Consider the following 18174-nt stretch of genomic DNA (forward strand, 5'->3'; position numbering starts at 1 on the left):
AGGCAATGAGGGAAGCAGCTGAGCCCTCCGAAATAGCTTCTTTGTAACTAACTCTTTCACAGATCTCCCCTGAGCAGCACAGCTCAAAAGCACAACCACATCCTGGTTTTGTTTTTTTTCCTAAAGAAGCTTAACAAACTTGTTTTCTTTCAAAAGAAATACAGATTTGAACTACGATCCCAGCATTTATCAGTGCCCTCCAGCACAGTATGCCTCCATCCCTGGAATACCGTTTTTACTGGGCCCCTCCTTGCTGGGTGCCGGCTCAAACTCTCCGCATCAGGCTCTGTGATAATTAGCCATGTATGGGTCTAAGTCCTTAGGCTTGCTGCCAGGTTGATCCCTTCAGCTGCATCGAGAAGATATGGGGCAGAAAAAAGAAACAGTCATAAAACATCAGTATCACAGGAGAACACTAGGCAGTTCATCCATGTGTCTCCCCTATGACTTTTGCAGCCTCATATCTCACTGTCGTTTCTTCCAGGAGCAGATCCACCACCTGCAGATGGTAGGTGCTCCATCTGCTCCTTCACAGGAGGTGTGCCGCAAGTGGTCGCGTGGTCTCAGCTGCTCCAGATTGCTAACAGCCCTTGAAGAGCTCTTTAGGGCCATGCTTAAGCTAGGCAAGCCCTTTTGCTGATCTCATTTGGTTTTGAGGTTCCCTCACCAGCTCAGGATTAAGGTAGCTCCCCTCTAGAGCTAGCTTGTTCCTGTTACTCCAGTGTTGAGTCATGTTTAGTTAAACCTCGCTACAGAGCTGAACTGAGTGGGGTTTATCTGTTGTACCTTGCTGCTTGTGTGTGGCCCTTTGTGCATCCATCAGCAGGGCTTACGGAGCCTCGCGCTGGCTTCCTGCGTGGATAATAACCAAACCTCATTCCCCACTGATAGATAAATGAACTGATGCTGTGGCAGCATTTCCACCCAGTGGTATTTGCCCTGAAGGGTTAGCAGGTAAATAAAACATAGATCCATGTTTATAGCTGTTGTCATGTGTCTTTCCAAATGTTTTCCTTTCTAGACTAAACAAACCAACTCTCTCTACTTGGAAGCTCATGGTTTCAAGGGTCTTGTTTTTGCTGCTGTACTCTGCAGTTTCCAACTTCTGGAAATACAGTTTACATCTGTATTTAAGTGAAGGGCTCAGCAGCTGACACCTGCTGTCTACCTTACCAGCACTGACAGCTGTATATATATTTACTGTGTTTTACTATAAAAATTTCTATTGATACAATGCAAAATGGTATTTTTTTAAACTGCTTTATGCTGTTGATTCTCTTCCTATAGTTTTGCTGCCTAGCCAGATATTTACCCACGTTGTGTGCTGGTACCTTGCTCTTTGACAATGTCTTGTCCTTGAGTGTATTTGCTGTGTTATTTCATTTCTACCCATTTCTCTAAATTGTCAAGTTCATGCAAAGCCTAATTCAGTCCTTCAAAATACTTGTGCTACACTCATTTCCTCTCACTAAGGTAATGTTATCACTTGTGGATGAAGCAAGCTCAAGAGAAGAACATTCAGGCAAAATTATGAGAACTTCAGGTTTTGGTTGTTCCAGGAACTCCAGCAGGTCAGAGCTTCGTCTTCCTGTATTTTTATTTCATTTCTCTTATGTTCTCCTTATCCTACTGGAACATGGGTTAGTGAGCTGATAGGGGGAATGAGGAAGATATAAGGTATACTAAAAGCATCAGTTTTCATAGTTATGCCTGCCAAAGTTTTATACCAGTAGATAAGCTTATTAGTACATTTTATAGCACTGTCACTGTTTTATTGCCATTGATTATGTGCTGTGTCACCTTTGCTATTTTAATGACTATTTAATGTCAGATGACTCATTGTTTTCAGCCATATGGGAGGAGAAATAAAATAGTACATACACTGAGCATGCCATATGTGCACGCTACCTTGTGTGCTGTAGGAATGGAAAAAATGTAAGGAAGAACTTCCTGGAATCTGGAAAGGTCAAATGACAACATCACTTAGGAATCTACCGGGGGGATGATTTTCTTGAGAAAAGCCTGTGCCCAGTTTGTAGTGAGTTCTGGTAAAATCTCGGGGGATTCCACAGTAGTCATAATTACATATGTTATTCAAAGGAAATTAATACAATTGTGAAAAGCAGCTTCTCTGATTATGCTGGTGTCTTACGTGGAAAGAGAAGTCAGATTAAGTGCCTCATTGTACCTAAAGTCTTCAAAACAAATTAATTCCCTAGCAACACACTAGCTGCACACGCATTTTAGATTGAAATATCACCCATCTATTGACATATTAGGGCAAATAAAATTATCTTTAAAAATAGGAGTATTTATATCTTGCATTTTTGTTTGTTCAATGGGTGAAACTTTTATTACAATATTTTAAAATCTCTTGCCCAAACATTAAGCTATTATATTCTTTAATAACCTCATTTTTTTTCTTCCTGGTCTTTCTCTGAATGGATCCTTTATCTTGTTTCAAGGATTGAAAGCACACACACTGTTCTCCGGAACAGTACAGGCGAGTTTGCAGCTGTAGGAGGCTGGGGTGTTGCAGTAAGTTTCCAGGTATGTCAAAGGTCTGTTGCATAACTTTGGCCAAGCCAAGGTTCTTATTAGTTGGTCGCTGAATGACCTCCTTTTTTCCTGCACTGTTCAGGTACTTTTGATCAAAAACCTCTTAAAAATTAAACACATTTTAGGTGGCTGAGCATGGTTGTGTAAAAAACACCATTCTGGTTCAGACCAGTATGGTGCCAGAAGCAGATGCGCATGATGTAAGAGCATAGCAGGTATATATGATACTTCTCTCTGATGAGGGGCAGCTGGGGGAACTGGGGTTGTTTAGCCTGGAGAAAAGGAGGCTGAGAGGAGACCTTATTGCTCTCTACAACTACCTGAAAGGAGGTTGTAGAGAGGTGGGGGTCGGTCTCTTCTCCCAAGTAAGAAGTGATAGGACAAGAGGAAATGGCCTCAAGTTGTGCCAGGGGAGGTTTAGACTGGATATTAGGAAAAATTTCTTCACTGAAAGGGTTGTCAAGCATTGGAACAGGCTGCCCAGGGAAGTGGTTGAGTCACCATCCCTGGAGGTATTTAAAAGACATGTAGATGTGGTGCTTCGGGACATGGTTTAGTGGTGGACTTGGCAGTGCTAGGTTAACAGTTGGAGTTGATGATCTTAAAGGTCTTTTCCAACCTAAATGATTCTATGATTCTAAGAATTAGCAACTTTGTCTGTTTTGAACCAGGTTCCTTATGTGCTGCACTGTAGTCCTCAGAGTTTGGAAACGCCGATTTGCACACTGCATATTGGGTTTGCAGATAAAGACAAGTTAGAGTGTGTATTGGTCTGTGGTCCCATTTCAGTGTTTCACTCCTTGCACCAGGACCTGTTCCAACAACCATGTTATGCCTACAGGTAGGACTGGGAAGATCTCTTGGTTTGTGTTATTTGCAAAGTGCTGTTAAGTGTGATGTACTAAATATTAAAAAATACCATCAATGTTTGCATTAGAATCTAGATACTTAGTAAAAGAATTTGGTGTTTGATTTCATGTAAAGCCCGCACGGCTTGAAAAGTCTAACGTCAGAATTGTTTGTTGACATTATTTTTATTGAAACATGGATCTTTAGCTTGGTTCACCATAAAGTGAAGCATTTTATTTATGATAATAGACAGTTAGGGCTATAGGGGCATTATAACGTTGCTGGTGTAGATACAACTTTATCAGAAGATACGAACATGACCCGCAATAGAAACAAACACCAAAGAGAACACGATGAAACGTTCACTGTTTACAAATCACTTCATTACTACAGACACCAAATGGCAGTTACTGTAAGTAAATCAGTTGCAGAGAACTGACTACATTTAGACAGGGAATTGGGAACTTCTGTTTGGGGCTTCTTCCGCAACTCCTCAGTAGAAAAAAGTTTAGTGTCAAGCATTCTTTTTTATCCACAAAACAGTGCTAACCAACAGACATATCAAAGAATAAGACCGAAGGATATCAACGCCTTTACAACTACTTTTGCAATTATCTTCTTGATTAGGTACTTTGATTTTTTTTTTAATACATTTTGTCAGAAGGTAAATAGCCCAAAAATCAGCAGCAAAAATATTACAACAACAAAACAAGTAAATACAGTGCCAATGTGTCATGTTGTAGAAGAGAATAAAAAGAGGACAAACAATGATAACTTAATCATATAAAATGACACAGAGCTGAAATACAGTGCACTTAAATACCTATGTGACAAAGAATGTTAAATTCTGTACTTAGTATGTAGGTTTTTTTAAACATAAAATCTGAAAAGTCTTTGTGCTTAAACTTTTTTTCCTGTTAAACAGAATTAGTTGCTTACTTCCAATACTGCCACTGTAACTGATATTACAACAGATCACAATTTTCACAGACACATCAACATTAAAACATTTACCTATGAGAAAATAAGTCACTTCTCATTAGTTCACAGTGCGAAAAAGTGGTGTATACTCTGTCTTGAGAAAGGCTTTCAGTTATTCATCAAGCCAGTTGCAGAAAAGTCCTGATACCAGACGCAGTGCTAGATTTAAAGAATGGAAAGCAACACATCACATGTTGGGAGGAAAAAAAATAAATTTCTCGGTTCTTCATGGATATCGTCTAAGTGACCTTCGTCTTCTGTTGTAGAAATGCCTGAGCCCATGTTGCCGTGAAAAATTCATCATGTAATTTTGTTTGCGAGTGCTGTTAAAATCAAAGGGTTGGGGGGAGGAAGAGAAGAGTGTCAGTTTTTTATATGTAGTTTAAACTCTTCCGAAGCAGTGAGCTAGTGGGACAGATTCTTCTTTTTCCTTGCGTGACCTTTCAACCCTATGTAAAGTGGTGTGTATTGCACCCTTTGTACAACAGCAAGGTACAAGGCAATTGAGAATCTGTCCCACTTTGCTTTTATTTACAATTCATTATCTTAGGGAAAGGTTAAGAGCTTTCAGCTAATGAAAACGTGTGCTGCCTAGGACCAGATTCACTAAAGCTATATGCACTTAATACCCTCTCAATATAGGGCATTTCTCTACAGTGGTTTTATACTCTGGTTATCCTTCTGTCTTTCTTCTGTCTTCATCTTGAGAACAGAAGAAAAGCTTTACTCCACTTCATTATCTTCCACTTATACTCTATAGGAAGTGAAGTGCAATGCTTTTATGCAGACTTAACATTTCCCTCCCCTATACATCCCCATCCAAAATTAAAGGAAGATCTAGAAAATAAGCATCATCACGTCTGGGAGGAGACCAGGCAAGAGGCAGCCTGACTGCAGCCTAATTAAAGAAGGGACGCTTGTTCGGAAGACCTACCTGGAGGACAAGACCCATCCCACCTAACATAGGTTTCTACTTCTCCTGTTGAGGGAAGAAAGAACCATGAGAGGGCAGCGGTGGACAAGACGGCTGTCTGGGACTTTGGTACCTGAAATCCATCTAACTCCTAAGGGCCGGATCCCACCTTCAGTTTCCAAATTTCAACAGCTTTGGAAAGAGAGCTGTAAACATCTGTGGTGCATCCTTGAGTCTACTCATGGCACAGAAGTGCTTGTGCAGCACCACAGAGCCTCTACATCCTATTGCCTCTGCTGTGGCAGGGGACTGCAGAAGAGCCACAGAGCTTCGTCTGGCTGTGCCTTTTCTTGGTCCCTTTACATACATATCCATACCCCTGGTGCATACACACAAATACAGGTCTACATAAATGTATAGCCCAGCTGCATTCAGAATTACATGAGAATGAAAAGGTTTGTGTATTCTGTAGTTCAGATACAGAATGTCTCCTCTCAAACCTGCTACTTGTAGAGCACTTGGCAGCTGTATAGAGCAGCCGAGACGTGGCTGTAAGAGAGACAGTCAGTCTTGCACACTGCACTGTAGAGTCCCAGGGTATGGGAAAGACGTCTTGATCAGAGAACTACTTTAAAAATAGTATCACATACTGTGGCCAGACTCTAGATTTTAGAGCCACCTGAGAGCCCCTTTCTCCACATGGAAAAATGGCATACAAGATACTTGGATAGATGCAGTCAGAGGCTGCAGTTTCTTTAAGAGATCAGAGCACAGCGTTAACTATGCAGACCCCGAGAACAACTCCAACAGGCGTAAACAGCTTCACCCAGGAGGTACTGCTGGTGACTGCGTGGCCAAATTTTCTTTTGGTTTCCAGGGGAAAGGGGCTGCAAAGTCACAGTGAATCTGTGTGATCTCAGGCTAATTTCTGACTCCCTCTCCTAACCCTCCCTGCCCACTTAGGACCTTGTGCTTTCTACCTTAGTCTTGAAATGGGAAAAGGATGCCTGGCCTAGGCGTCTCTATTCCAAAGGACGAAATGTTACCAGGAGCCTCCAAACCAAGAAGTCCGTCAGATTTTAAAGGTGATCTGTGAAATAAAGGTCTGCAGTAGACATTAGAGTCAACAAATCTCCCATCTGTGGGTGCAAGGCAGGTTTTCACTTGTGAGTTTTCGCTGTGAGTAAAAAGTAAATACTCATATTGTAATCAGTCATACTTTCCTCTCTAGTGCATAAGCTTATTTTTAGTGAATGTGGCCCTTAGGAAAAAGAAATAATTGCATGCTTTGCAAAATACGTATGATCCTCCAGAGGCAAAGATAGCTTTTGCTGTAGCATGATAACTTTATCTAAAAAAATCTGTATAACAAAATTACACCTTTTCAACAGCTGATCTAGAACATGATTGACTAAATTGAATAAAAGCGGTTGTGTTAAAATCTAGGATATAAATCCCTAAGCAATTCCAAGTTGCTTCCCAATTAGTTTTCCAAGGCTTTGCAAATTTCTCCACCCAATTTTAGAGAAAAATGACACTTTTTGTTTTTGCCACTGGAATGTACATACAAGAATGAAAAAAATCCAGCTCCTGGTGACAATGAATGCAAACAGATCTAGACTGGGCACAACTTTTGGTGCTCTCACAGTAAGGCAGCACTCTAGAGCATCTGGCAACTAGGGGAGGGGTTGATATTTGAGGTTGACTTGTCCTGATTTCTTCAAGTGAAAAGATCTGTGCTAATTTGTAAGAGTTTTGTGTGAGAGAGTGACAGCGGTGAGTCTATATAATTTTAATGCCACTTGGTAGCTCAAGTGCAAAGAAGCATTGAAGATCAGTCTTTATTCCGGTCCCACACTCTTCTCTGAGGAACATCATCCTCACTGCAATGCCAAGTGCCTCACTGAGGAAGGCAGGAGGCAAACTATGACCCCCAGCCCGCTCCTGAAAGTGTCTGCCGTTGGTCATGAGGCTTGATGAGGTCTTAATCTTGCCTTCCCTTTAATTCCCATTGCCTGGGAAGTGGGTGGTTCCTTAGACACAAGGCCTTCACGGCGACATCCCACCTCTCAGGAGAGCATCCTAACCATGAAGTGAGGATGGAGCACCTCTCTGCTGGGAGGCTGCTCTGCAGCCAAAACACAGGAGACGGGCCTGGGAGAAAGCACCACCCAGCTCCGAGTGGCCTCACTGTAGGTACCTGGGACCAAACTGAGCCTGTCAATGTGTTTGGCTGAAAAAATTGCTGTTTCTGGATCTGGTTAAATTTAGGACTGAGCTCGGCTGTGAGATTCTCAGCTTGGACATGACTTGGGCAGCCAGGGCACATGCTGAGCTGCAGTTCTTGGCCTGGGGTCCTTCACGTTCCCCTGTCTCACTCCTGCCTTTGGGCTGCTTACATTCAGCAGCAGCTCAGGAGAGATTTTTCAGGACCTGTTTTGGACACTGCCAGGTATACCTGGCCTGCATTTCACTTCAAATGCCTAACCATTTTCTATCTGGCCTTAAAGTTGATGAAGACGTTTAAAACAATGAACAAAGGAGGGGGGAAAAAAAAAAAGGAAAAGAAAGAATTGAAAAAAGGAACAAAGAAGGGGTTACCTAATAACTTACAAGAGATTTAGTTATTTTTTATGTATATCATTCTGATTTGTTATTTTATAAGATGATCAAGATGTTACAAAGGAAACACATATATTCCCCGTCTTACACTGAACACTAGAGCAGTGCAGTGTATGAAAAATAAGAGAAATTGAAATTCCTAAGAACTAAATGTTTATTTTTTTGCTTGCACTGACATGGTTCAAACTTGTTCTCACTGATGTCTGAGATGAACTTTCCAACTACTGTTTGGATGCCAAAAAAACCTTCATAAGTAAAAACTTCATGCCTGCTATAGAAAATGGCATGATTTTAACTCTTGCTATAGGTCAATAGGTATACCCTGTGTATTATAGCATCATATCATATTGTATGGTATGTATAGTCTGGTATCCGCAAGATAAGAATAGGCCTATATCTATTTTTCTGAATTAATTTTGTATATTGGTAGGAGGCAAGCACTGTATAATAGAGATCAATAGTGCTTTTGAAGATCACAATAAGAATTATATAATATAGTTTGCAGGAGTACTTACGCATTTCTTGCATTTGGTGGATTTAAGAATGCTTTCAATACTATTAATAACAAATTTAATTTGTATTTTTACAGACTAATAAAAGGCTTTGCCATGCTTTTGCTGTTGTTTTTTGTTTGGAGCACCCAAAATGTGCCAGACAGCACCAAGCTATATTAGGAATAGACTCCTCCTTCCATAATGGAGGGTGTGGAGGGAGCTTTTGTTTGGCTATCAGTGGCAACTTGGAGGCTGCTTTGCAAGTGTGTAATGGACTGTCAGCATCTGCTGAGCCTTCTGCATTTTCTGTGCATTCACTGAACCATCAGTGAATCAGAAAAGTACAGATCCAAAATAGTTATCTGTGTATTGCTGATGGAGCAAACAGCAAAAAAGCAATTAATAGGAGCAACTACTGCATAATCTGTTTGACAGTTTTGAGTGCATTGTTAAAAAATAAATAGAAGATAATACTGCTCCAATTTATGTAGGAAACCCTAAATAACTTCCCAGTGAAGTCACTGGAATTATACTAGTTAGATGAAAACAATATGCAGCCAATACAGAAGAACAAAATTCTGTCTAGGGTATGTTCAATAAATACCTACAATAAAGCAATTTATGAGAAGGAGTTGCTCTGGGTCTTTAGTCTTTAATAGAACATTCTTGCTATTGCATGTTTCCTAAAGCACAGTTTGAACTACAAGTCTGCAATTTAAAATTTATGAAAATAGAACGTAGCCAAATGGAATGAAAAATAGGCGGTAAAAAAACCCAGTATATACTAATGTCGTTCATTATTTCTGTGTTTTTATTTTTAATTGACAGGGCACAATAGGAACCGAATAGAAACAAAAATATTTGGATAACAAAATGAAACATGAACAAAGCCTTAGAAAACAGCAATGGCATGCCTCTCAGGACTAGGCTTGGGGTAAATTTTGAGGCTGAATTACAAATGCTTTGTTAGGATGGTACTATAGTGAGAAAAGTGATGTGCTCTGACTGAAGGCCTGATGGCTCATCTCAGTGACAAACTTTCTTGGGCTCCAGTGAGGTCAAGTTGTGACCCCAGATCTCAGTAACTATGTTGGCTAGTGGTATCTCTTAACTGTGACAGCACAAAGCAGCAGAGTTACAAGAAACAAAAGAACTCCCTGGGAGACACTTGCTGTGTGTCTGAGTGGCACGCGTGGCTATGCCACCATGCAGATTCACTGACATACACTGCCTGGCTGTGTCTTCAGCTCTGTGGTCATTAATTACAGAAAAAAGTGGGAATTTCCCCTTGGAGCAGAGAGGTCGCCCATGCAACGCGCTGCGTGCCCTCCATTGGCAGGTCTCATTGCACCGCAGGAGAAGGAGAAGCCCTTCTCACCACAGCCTCAGTGAAATTCCCGCTGTGGTACGGCGTGAGCAGCTGAACATTTTCTGCTCGGTTTAACTTCCCCCACTGCTCCCTGGGGAAGAGCTGCAGGATCAGGGCCCTCAAGAGCTACATGGCACATCTCAGAGAGTACAAATGACTTTCCACCGACCCATCACTGACAAAACTGTGCAAGAACTGTAGCTGTAACAGCAACATACATTTGATATTGATTCAGGGGAAGTACTTACCTTATTCTAGTGTAAAACCAATGACAGCAAACAATGAAATACAACACAAGTTAGAAAATGGCTTTCAAGGCATGCAGCATTGTGATTAGTCATAAAACCCTGATGAGGTTTAGAGGCAATATAGGACTTTTCGTCTCTTTTGAAAATAAAAATTGAACAAATTATTTCCTGATATTTCAAATCAATGTTTATATTTTTATTTTCTATAAAATTCAGCATGCACTTTGTAGAAACATAATAAAAATGTCATAAAAGCACAGACTGCATCATATTAAATTTGGCATAAATGTTGTGAATATTCAGATAATTACCCAATGTTTGAACTATTTCTGTTCTTTATTATAAATATGTTGACACTTGAATTTAAGTGCATTTTTCAAATCATTGCTTTTTACTAAAAAAAAGAAGCAGATGAAAATGCTTTTCCACATGAGCACTCCTTGTTAGAGCTACAATATATAATTTGTATTTTAATGTTGCAAAATAAGGATCAACATTCTTTGCACCAAATGCAACATAAGTTCTCACTAAATCATTTGTGCCAAAAACGTGAGAATATCTTGACAATGAAGAGCATGGAGTGATGGCTATGGAGGGATTTGTTCTGTTATCCAACAGTTAACCATAAAATAGTAGGTGGGGATAATATTTCTTGCAATCCTTGCACAACTCAAATTCCCTCGGATCACATAATGAGTTTTGGGGTGCAAAGAAAGCAACATCAGACCCTTAGTGTTCAGCTTATCATTGCCCTTTATTTCTCAATACCTTTGACCAGAATTGAGTTTATAAGAGGTCAGTAAGGGCCTGCCCTATACACAAAGAAATGGCAGTTCCAAATGCACATGCAAAAAAGTGCGTGGTGTCTGTGCAGCAGACAGGCTGAGAGCTGTGCTTCGAGAAAAAACAATGTGCAAATGAAATGCTGGGTTGGACATGGGCTCTTCTTAGGGCAGAAGTACACGGGTGCTGAAAATCACTCTTTCTTAAGTCTGGGGTACAATACTTTTTCATCCTAAGAAGAGCCACATGGAACATGTGAGAGTTGTGCCCAAAGCTTTCTTTACGAATGGAGAGAAAAAATGCTGCACTAATGAGGAATAATTGGCACTAGCTTTAAAAGGAACTGGACAACTTGGTAACTAATATCCTCTCCCCACCACAGAATAGACATCAACTGTTCTTAAAATAAGTTGGCAAGTGGTTAGTTGGCAAGACCAATTTAATGTATAACATAGAGCAGGTATTGCATTTCACCTGTTCTAAAGAGGTGCTCAGTTTGAGCACCATTTGCAGCTGCATTACAGCCTTAACGATACTGCTTTTTAATGAGTGATTCAAATAATCCATTCAGAAGTGGAATGATCCTAAGTAACGTACAAAAGCACCTGCCTTTGGCCTTTCTTATCACCGTCAGGTATTTTGCATGCACGTATAATCTGCAGGTTAATTTTTTCACCCGCAAACTATCTTAGGAGCAAAAAAGGAAACAAAGAAATTGCATCCTGAAAATGTGTTTGCTGGTAAGAGGATGATGGCCCGTGACTCAGAAATCAATTAGGCTGAACAGAGTGTCATGACCCTGGCTATGCATCAGCCGTAAGCGGTATCTGCGCTATGACTTGGCAGCTGGGCCCGTGACAGAATTAATTTCAAATCTTTGGATTGCTGAGAAGAGTTGAGCCATGAAAGCAGGTATTCACAGATTTGTCCCTGGGGTGAGCACTGTAAGGAGGAGCAGGGACATCCCCCATGTTGGATGGGAAAAAAAATCAAGAAAGTCCTTGGTTGTGCCACCTCCCTACAGACCACCTCTCCCTGCAGGCGGGTGCTTTCCCTGCTTCCCCTCTTACTCCAGCCCTTAGTCTGCTCACAGAGAGCACGGCTCACTTGCCCGTGGGCTGAGGAAAAGCTGGCACAGCACCTAGGTGTGCACCTGGGGTGCAGGCAGCCAAGCCAACACCTAGGGCATTTGGGAAACTCAGGCCTCTTTGTCAGCCCACGGGGTAGTGGAGGAAACACAAGGTGAGAAGTGTGGAAAGCCAGGAATTTCTGTACGTCCCAGACCACGCCTCTTAGTATAGGTTGGCTTCTTGCTGTAACAGCTTACAGGCTAGAGGCTTGCCTGCTGCAGCGATGTGGGTACACAGGTCACAAACAAACATGAACTTAAACCAGGGCCAGTGAGGATAATTTTGATGGTGCCCAGCGAGGTGTATGGAGTCTTGTTCAGGGGGGTGCAGGGTTATAAGAGGCCCATGCACAGATTGCGTTAAACACAGACCATCAACAGGTCCTGTAGCCAGAGATGTTCATGGCTTTCTGAGAGAAGGTCAGGGTGCCAGCAGGAATTACTTCCAATTCAGGAGGCACAGATGTTTCCTAAGGTGTCCCAGCCTTGGGACAAATAAGCCAGGCAGAAGCCTACTGACTCTCCAATGACTCCCTATAGAATTAATGGGAAGAGGTAATGACAGCACCCTGGTGAATGGTTTTAGTTCAGGCCATGCCTCACTGCAGCCATGCCAGAGAGCCCTGGGGTGCCTACCACCCACAGAGCTCTCCTCTGGCAATCTCGATGGAGGGGCAGAGCGCCCGAAGGACACTGCCTCCTGGCCTCTCGCTGGGGAGCTGCCCGGGCAAGGTGGCTTGCTCTCCCCAGGGGCAGGCAGCGTTTCCGTGCCCTTCCTTGGAAAATGAAGGAATACTAAGAATTAAAGCTAAGTCCTATCCCTAGTATTCAGGGTATGAATCCTGGTAGCCCTGGTGTGTGCAGGATCATCCAGGGTTAGTGCGAACAGACACTGATCCAGGCTCCCTTCTGTATGCCTGGAAGCACTCCATGGAGGTGACTGAGTGTCTTCATCATTTTACAGGTGAAGAAATGGAAGTGCTGGGGCAAAAGGGCCAGTGTGAAACAGCAGAGCTAAAGGAAAACCCAGGTGGGAGTATCTATTGACAAGGAACGGCGTGCTTCCCTTCAGATAGCCTTCCAAAGGCTTTATTGAACCCTTTGTGGGTTACTTGCAAATAAAATTTAAGAGGCCTACGGACTATTTTGATGAATTAGAAGGTGCAGATAGAACTTAAGCAAAACAGAGGGGTCAAAGCCACCTGTCAAGTCTGAGCACATGCGGGCATATGAACCAGATGCGCCACAGCATGTAATTCTGCCTTTCCTGAGAGCAGCACGTCTCACGTGTTGTAGGTAGCAGGGGCTGGAACTCCACATCTGGCCTTTGGGAAATATGCTGCCATGGCACCGCATTTCACAGTACTTGGTAAGGGAGAAATCTGTCTGGTTTGGTCTGTTTTCCTCTGTGGGTTGTACCAGGTGTCACTTGAACAGGATGGAAACTCTCTGTCTCTAGCCTGGTATTTTGGCCAGTATTCAGAAGAGCCTTAAAGCTCTGCAACAGGAGAAAAAGAAGAGAAGGGACAAAGCACTGTCTGCTCATCTGGTTCCTTCTCTAGGCAAGGTGTGATTACTTGCTGTAGCATTTCTATTGCTGTCTCCATTCTAGTATACCATATCTCATATGGCTGACTTGTTACCACTCAAATTGTGTGTCTAGTCTAAAACCTGGCAGATCTCATTGTCAAGGACGTTCTCCAGAATTCAGCCTAAGAATCACTTTTAAATGATCCGTCCTATTCCTACTTATACTCCCTAGTTCAATGCTCAGATTGATGGATAGTATTATGCTCTATTTTTTTTTCCCACCTGATTCTTTCTTTTTAGGTTTGTTTTTTTTTTAATTGCAAGGCAGAAAGACATGGGAATATTTCAGAACTACCAGTTCCCTTTTCCATGGTTTCCTAAACGGTGTGAACCTCCTGCAGGTTCATACTCTTTCATATCTTTCCTGATGCAGCATCGTACAGCCATTGATTAACTAAGCCAGGAATCACATCCGTCCCTCTGTTCCTTCAAGCTTTAAGCTTAATGTTATGGAAGCAGAGCCCAGCAAGGTGTGTAAAAGCAGCAGAGCGTGTACAGTTACTCAGTGTTGGGACCAATTTGGTTTGGGGTTGATATGAGTGCCATGCAAGCTGGTGCTTCTCGGTGGAAAGAAGAACAGGGCTAACTCAGATAATTCACTTTGCTACTGTTACAAAACATTACTTGCAGTGTCTCTGCTAATTCAGAAACCTCATGGTTATAATTACACAGTCTGGAGGTTATCCAAGCCTAATTTCTTCATTGCTGGTTTTTGAATTGTTCAGTAAAAGGAATGTTTGAACCTATCTATGGAGCAGGCACGCCTCTCTCTGCCAACCACTGTCAGCGATGAGTTCCCGCCCGTGAAGCCACTAGCATTTCACTTCTACTGGAACTAAATTGTTAGAGAAAAAGCAGGTCATCTCTTCGTGACGTAACACAGGAAAAACGGGTTAGCTGCCAGCGAAACCCATCTCAAGAATGGGAGAATCAGGAGGGTGCAGACACTTTACTTGGTAAAATCTTGACAAGGGGATGAATATAGAGCTCGGACCATAGGAACCTGATATAGTGAACCCTGTTTCTGAACAGTATCCTTCTTACTAAAAAAAGGAAATGAATAAGGCATTAGTTGCTAACGCAAATTTTTCAGAGGCACAACAACATTACTTTGTGCAAGAGCAATACAGCAGAGTCTTTTGTACCTTTGAAAGGATATAAATCAGCCTTACATGGCAGCACAGTGTTGAACAGAAATATCCTTTCTTATGTCCCAGCACAATATATTTTGCAGGCACTGCTGCATTACAGGACCACACCAGTACTTGGTGGTGATAAAGCCCCGCTTTCCCTCCTGTGTTTTTCCACGATGCACAACACATACCCCTGCTATGCCACTTATTTCGTGACTGTCTTAACCGCTGACAGTTGCAGTCAGGGCAGAGCATTAGCAAAGACTGGTTCTCAAAGGTTTCCCTGGGCCACAACGTTTCTTACTGAGCTTAACACTCGTGCCATGCTGGAGGAATTTCAGTGCTTTCTGAGATGGGGTGGGATGAGGTGAAGCTGATACTCACAGGACGACTTCTACGTGGTCCAAAGCCCACTGATCATGACCTGTTCCGTTGTGACGGGGCTGCCACCAGCGCAGTAAGACTCCTTTCATTCGTGCCTCCCTGCCATCACAAATGCAAGAGCCTGTGAGAGCTCCAGACTATCGGTGGTTTGCACATCCCTACCTACCCCCCGACAGGAACTGAGAGCAAAGTCAAAGCATTATTTCTACATCCCTGAACATCAAGACATCGTACATACAAAACATTTAATGGTGAAAAATGCACACAAGGAGGAATTTTTTTTCCCCTCATATCTCAAAAGAAAAACAGAATACTTGTTTTAAAGTATGTTGATAAACGCTAGGCTGGAATTTCTTAATCAGCCTTCCCCTTAAGTTTTCTTCTTTGCTTACCCTCCCATCAACCTTTTCTTGCACAATGATGCCAAGATAGATTCTTTCTTAGCAGAAATATATCTTGTGAACTTAGAGTTAATGAAATGTGACTGGGTACTCACAGGGGAACATTATAAGACACTCTTTGGGCTTGTATAAAGTCCTTTGGCTGATGCTGTGCAATTACTTGCCATGTAATTCCATTATTTACACTGTATTGGAGGAGCACTGCCTTGTCTACAGTGTTAGGATCACTCAGATTGGTATTGCAACTGTCTGTTTGCGAAATACTTCCAATTTGCAGAACAAACATGATTTTGCTGTAAAACACACAGAGAAAAGGTATTTTCAATACGCAAAAAGTATTAAAACAGGAATAATAACATTTCCAGGTTTATTGCAGTTACCTTATTAAAACTTTGATCATCCTCAAGAATCATTACTTTTAACATGCAAAATAAACTGTTCTCACATCTCTAAAACACAGCTCCCCTTTCAAAGTAATAGTTTACTACGTATAACGTATTGCCATATAGTTGGAGGCAATAGATCTAATTTTACAATGTATCTGCACAAAACTGAGATACATAAACAATATAAACATGCAAATGAGTGTATGAAAAGCTAAAAAAGGGCAAATAAAGGTTGAATATGATAAAGTGCATAAAAGATTTATCATATTATACCTGGGTGTTCAAATAAGAAAGGAAGAGCCTGATTTACATCTGGCCCATTTGCCAATTCATCCTGTTTCTAATCTTGCTTTAGACAACTAAATACAAACCAATCCAGAAAGCTGTCACTCTGTTAAGAGCCAGCACAGGCTGGTTGCATTTGTTTTTCCATGGCCAAAGAGGCTCAATAGATGAAAAGGATACTCCTGTTCATTGCCAGGTGAATATAATTCTATTTGACAACTGAAACAGGAAAATGAGTCCGTAATTACTAACAGCATCTTTAGTCATGACTGTCGTAGAGGCACATACAAACATGGGATTTGTCTTATCAGATCAGGCACTGGTCCAGACAATCTGGTGTCCAGTCTTTGCCAATGGCTTCATTGTCAGTGCTGGCTTACCAGACAGTGCTCCGTTGGGCATGACGAAAACATCTCACCTTTTTATCTGACATCGCTTCCTCCTCACTCTCCATCTCCCAAATGGAAGTCACAAAGTGTTTTGCCAACCCTAATGTTTATCTGCCAGCCACATCTGACTGCATGGTAGAGCCAGGTCAGTCCATCCTTATCAGCACTGGCTCACATATGAAGAGTTTCCTTTCTCATGAGCTGCTAAAAGAGCAATTTAGGCTCAAAGCATTACCTTGCTCGGGTGAGATCCAGAGGCTTAGTCACAGCTTGTCGTATTTGACATCCATTAAAATACAGTGAATCTCCGTGGGCGTAGGGTGCCAGCTGTCCGCATCCGTTCCCTATCACTCCCCCCTGAATGGTTTCCCAGTTTATTTCAGTGACTCTTTCAGATTCAAAATTATCTTTAATATAACTGGGGAGGTCATGGCTAAAAACAGAGCAGTCATCACCTAGAAATGACACAGTGAAGTTACAAAACACACAAAAATCAAAAGAATTGAGAAAATTGAGTTACAATTCCTTGTAATTCCATGCAAGGTTGTGGCCCAATATACAGTGTGACTACAGGCTGAATATATTTCAGCAGACCCATTAATAATGTGCACATTGCTGTACAGCGTTCATTTTTAGAAAATTAAGGCTGCGAGTCTTATTTTTTACAGCAGTATAACTTCAAGAACTGCAATACAGTTTCTCCTATTTTGCATTGATGCCATATGAGAAACCTCAAATTGCCGGTTGAAGGGAAATGCATCTAAAACAGGGAAGGGATCTGATCTTATAAAGTTATGAGACTTTGTCCTGGAAGACATTAAACACTGGCTCCACTCCCACAAAGCACTTACAATTTAACGAGGGCACTCGGGTACCATTAGGGATGTGCTTAGCTGCATTGCGGGATTAGAGCAGAGCACTCTGTCCTGATGGGGCAGAGAACTGAGTCCCTTACAGGGGCCAGTCACCAACATCTGGATCCCATGTACACGTCCCCTGGGAGTGGGTGCACCCTTGGAAGGAGTACAGGGGTGGAAGCCATTTCTGGGTAAGCAGGTAGCCATGTTCTGCTTTCAATGAAGGTGGAATGAGCTTTACATACAGTGCCAGACAGCAGAGACTACTGATTCAATCCAGAAAGAGTAAAGGGAGAGAAGAACTGTTATTTGCAGCTCTGTCAAATTATTAATTTATAAGCTGTTACTCAAGCATTCCAGTGATGAATTTAGACATGTGACATCACTCTGTCTTTATCTTTTTGTTTAATCTTGAGCTAGATTAGACTGCAGGAGACATATAAGAAAGAAATTGAAGAAATGAAACCTTGGTATCCTTCGTCACAAATGCAAATGGCTCCAGTCGTGCAATATCCGTGACCACTGCAGAGCTTAGGGCACGCTTCCCCGATGTACACGTGGTCGATCGCCCAGCTTTGCTTCTCTAGTTCTTCTCCCTTCTGAATCCACCTGAACTGAGTTGCACTGCAAATGTCAAAATCCAAACACCATATTATGACGTCTAGCAATTAAACACATCTGTACAGTGACGTTCAAATATGCCAGCAGCACATGTAATGAGAAATGTGGTATGAAGGAGTTGTGACTTCAATAACTGGAAAGACCCACCCTGAATGGGTGGCTGCTATGTCATTGGCAGTAG

At 41.9% G+C, this 18174-nt stretch overlaps 1 protein-coding gene and 1 long non-coding RNA gene across 2 annotated transcripts in view; one reads left to right on the plus strand and one right to left on the minus strand.

The window, feature by feature from the left end:
• The first annotated feature begins 1470 nt into the window (after positions 1–1470).
• On the plus strand, positions 1471–3362 carry LOC140654145 (uncharacterized). The gene is made up of 3 exons (XR_012043360.1): positions 1471–1571; positions 2466–2550; positions 3231–3362. It is a non-coding gene; the product is annotated as an uncharacterized lncRNA (long non-coding RNA).
• Positions 3363–4615: 1253 nt separating this feature from the next.
• Positions 4616–18174, minus strand: part of RELN (reelin) — a 293911-nt gene continuing 280352 nt past the window's right edge. The window contains exons 60-65 of the mRNA XM_072867100.1: positions 17839–17996; positions 16751–16970; positions 15551–15748; positions 15055–15153; positions 13760–13765; positions 4616–4712 (exon numbers count right to left, since the gene is read on the minus strand). Of these exons, the coding sequence (XP_072723201.1) occupies positions 4616–4712; positions 13760–13765; positions 15055–15153; positions 15551–15748; positions 16751–16970; positions 17839–17996 (778 nt within the window). The remainder of the gene's footprint in view (positions 4713–13759; positions 13766–15054; positions 15154–15550; positions 15749–16750; positions 16971–17838; positions 17997–18174) is intronic.

This window comes from Ciconia boyciana, chromosome 1 (assembly GCF_034638445.1).
Source record: "Ciconia boyciana chromosome 1, ASM3463844v1, whole genome shotgun sequence".
Taxonomy (NCBI): Eukaryota; Metazoa; Chordata; class Aves; order Ciconiiformes; family Ciconiidae; genus Ciconia; species Ciconia boyciana.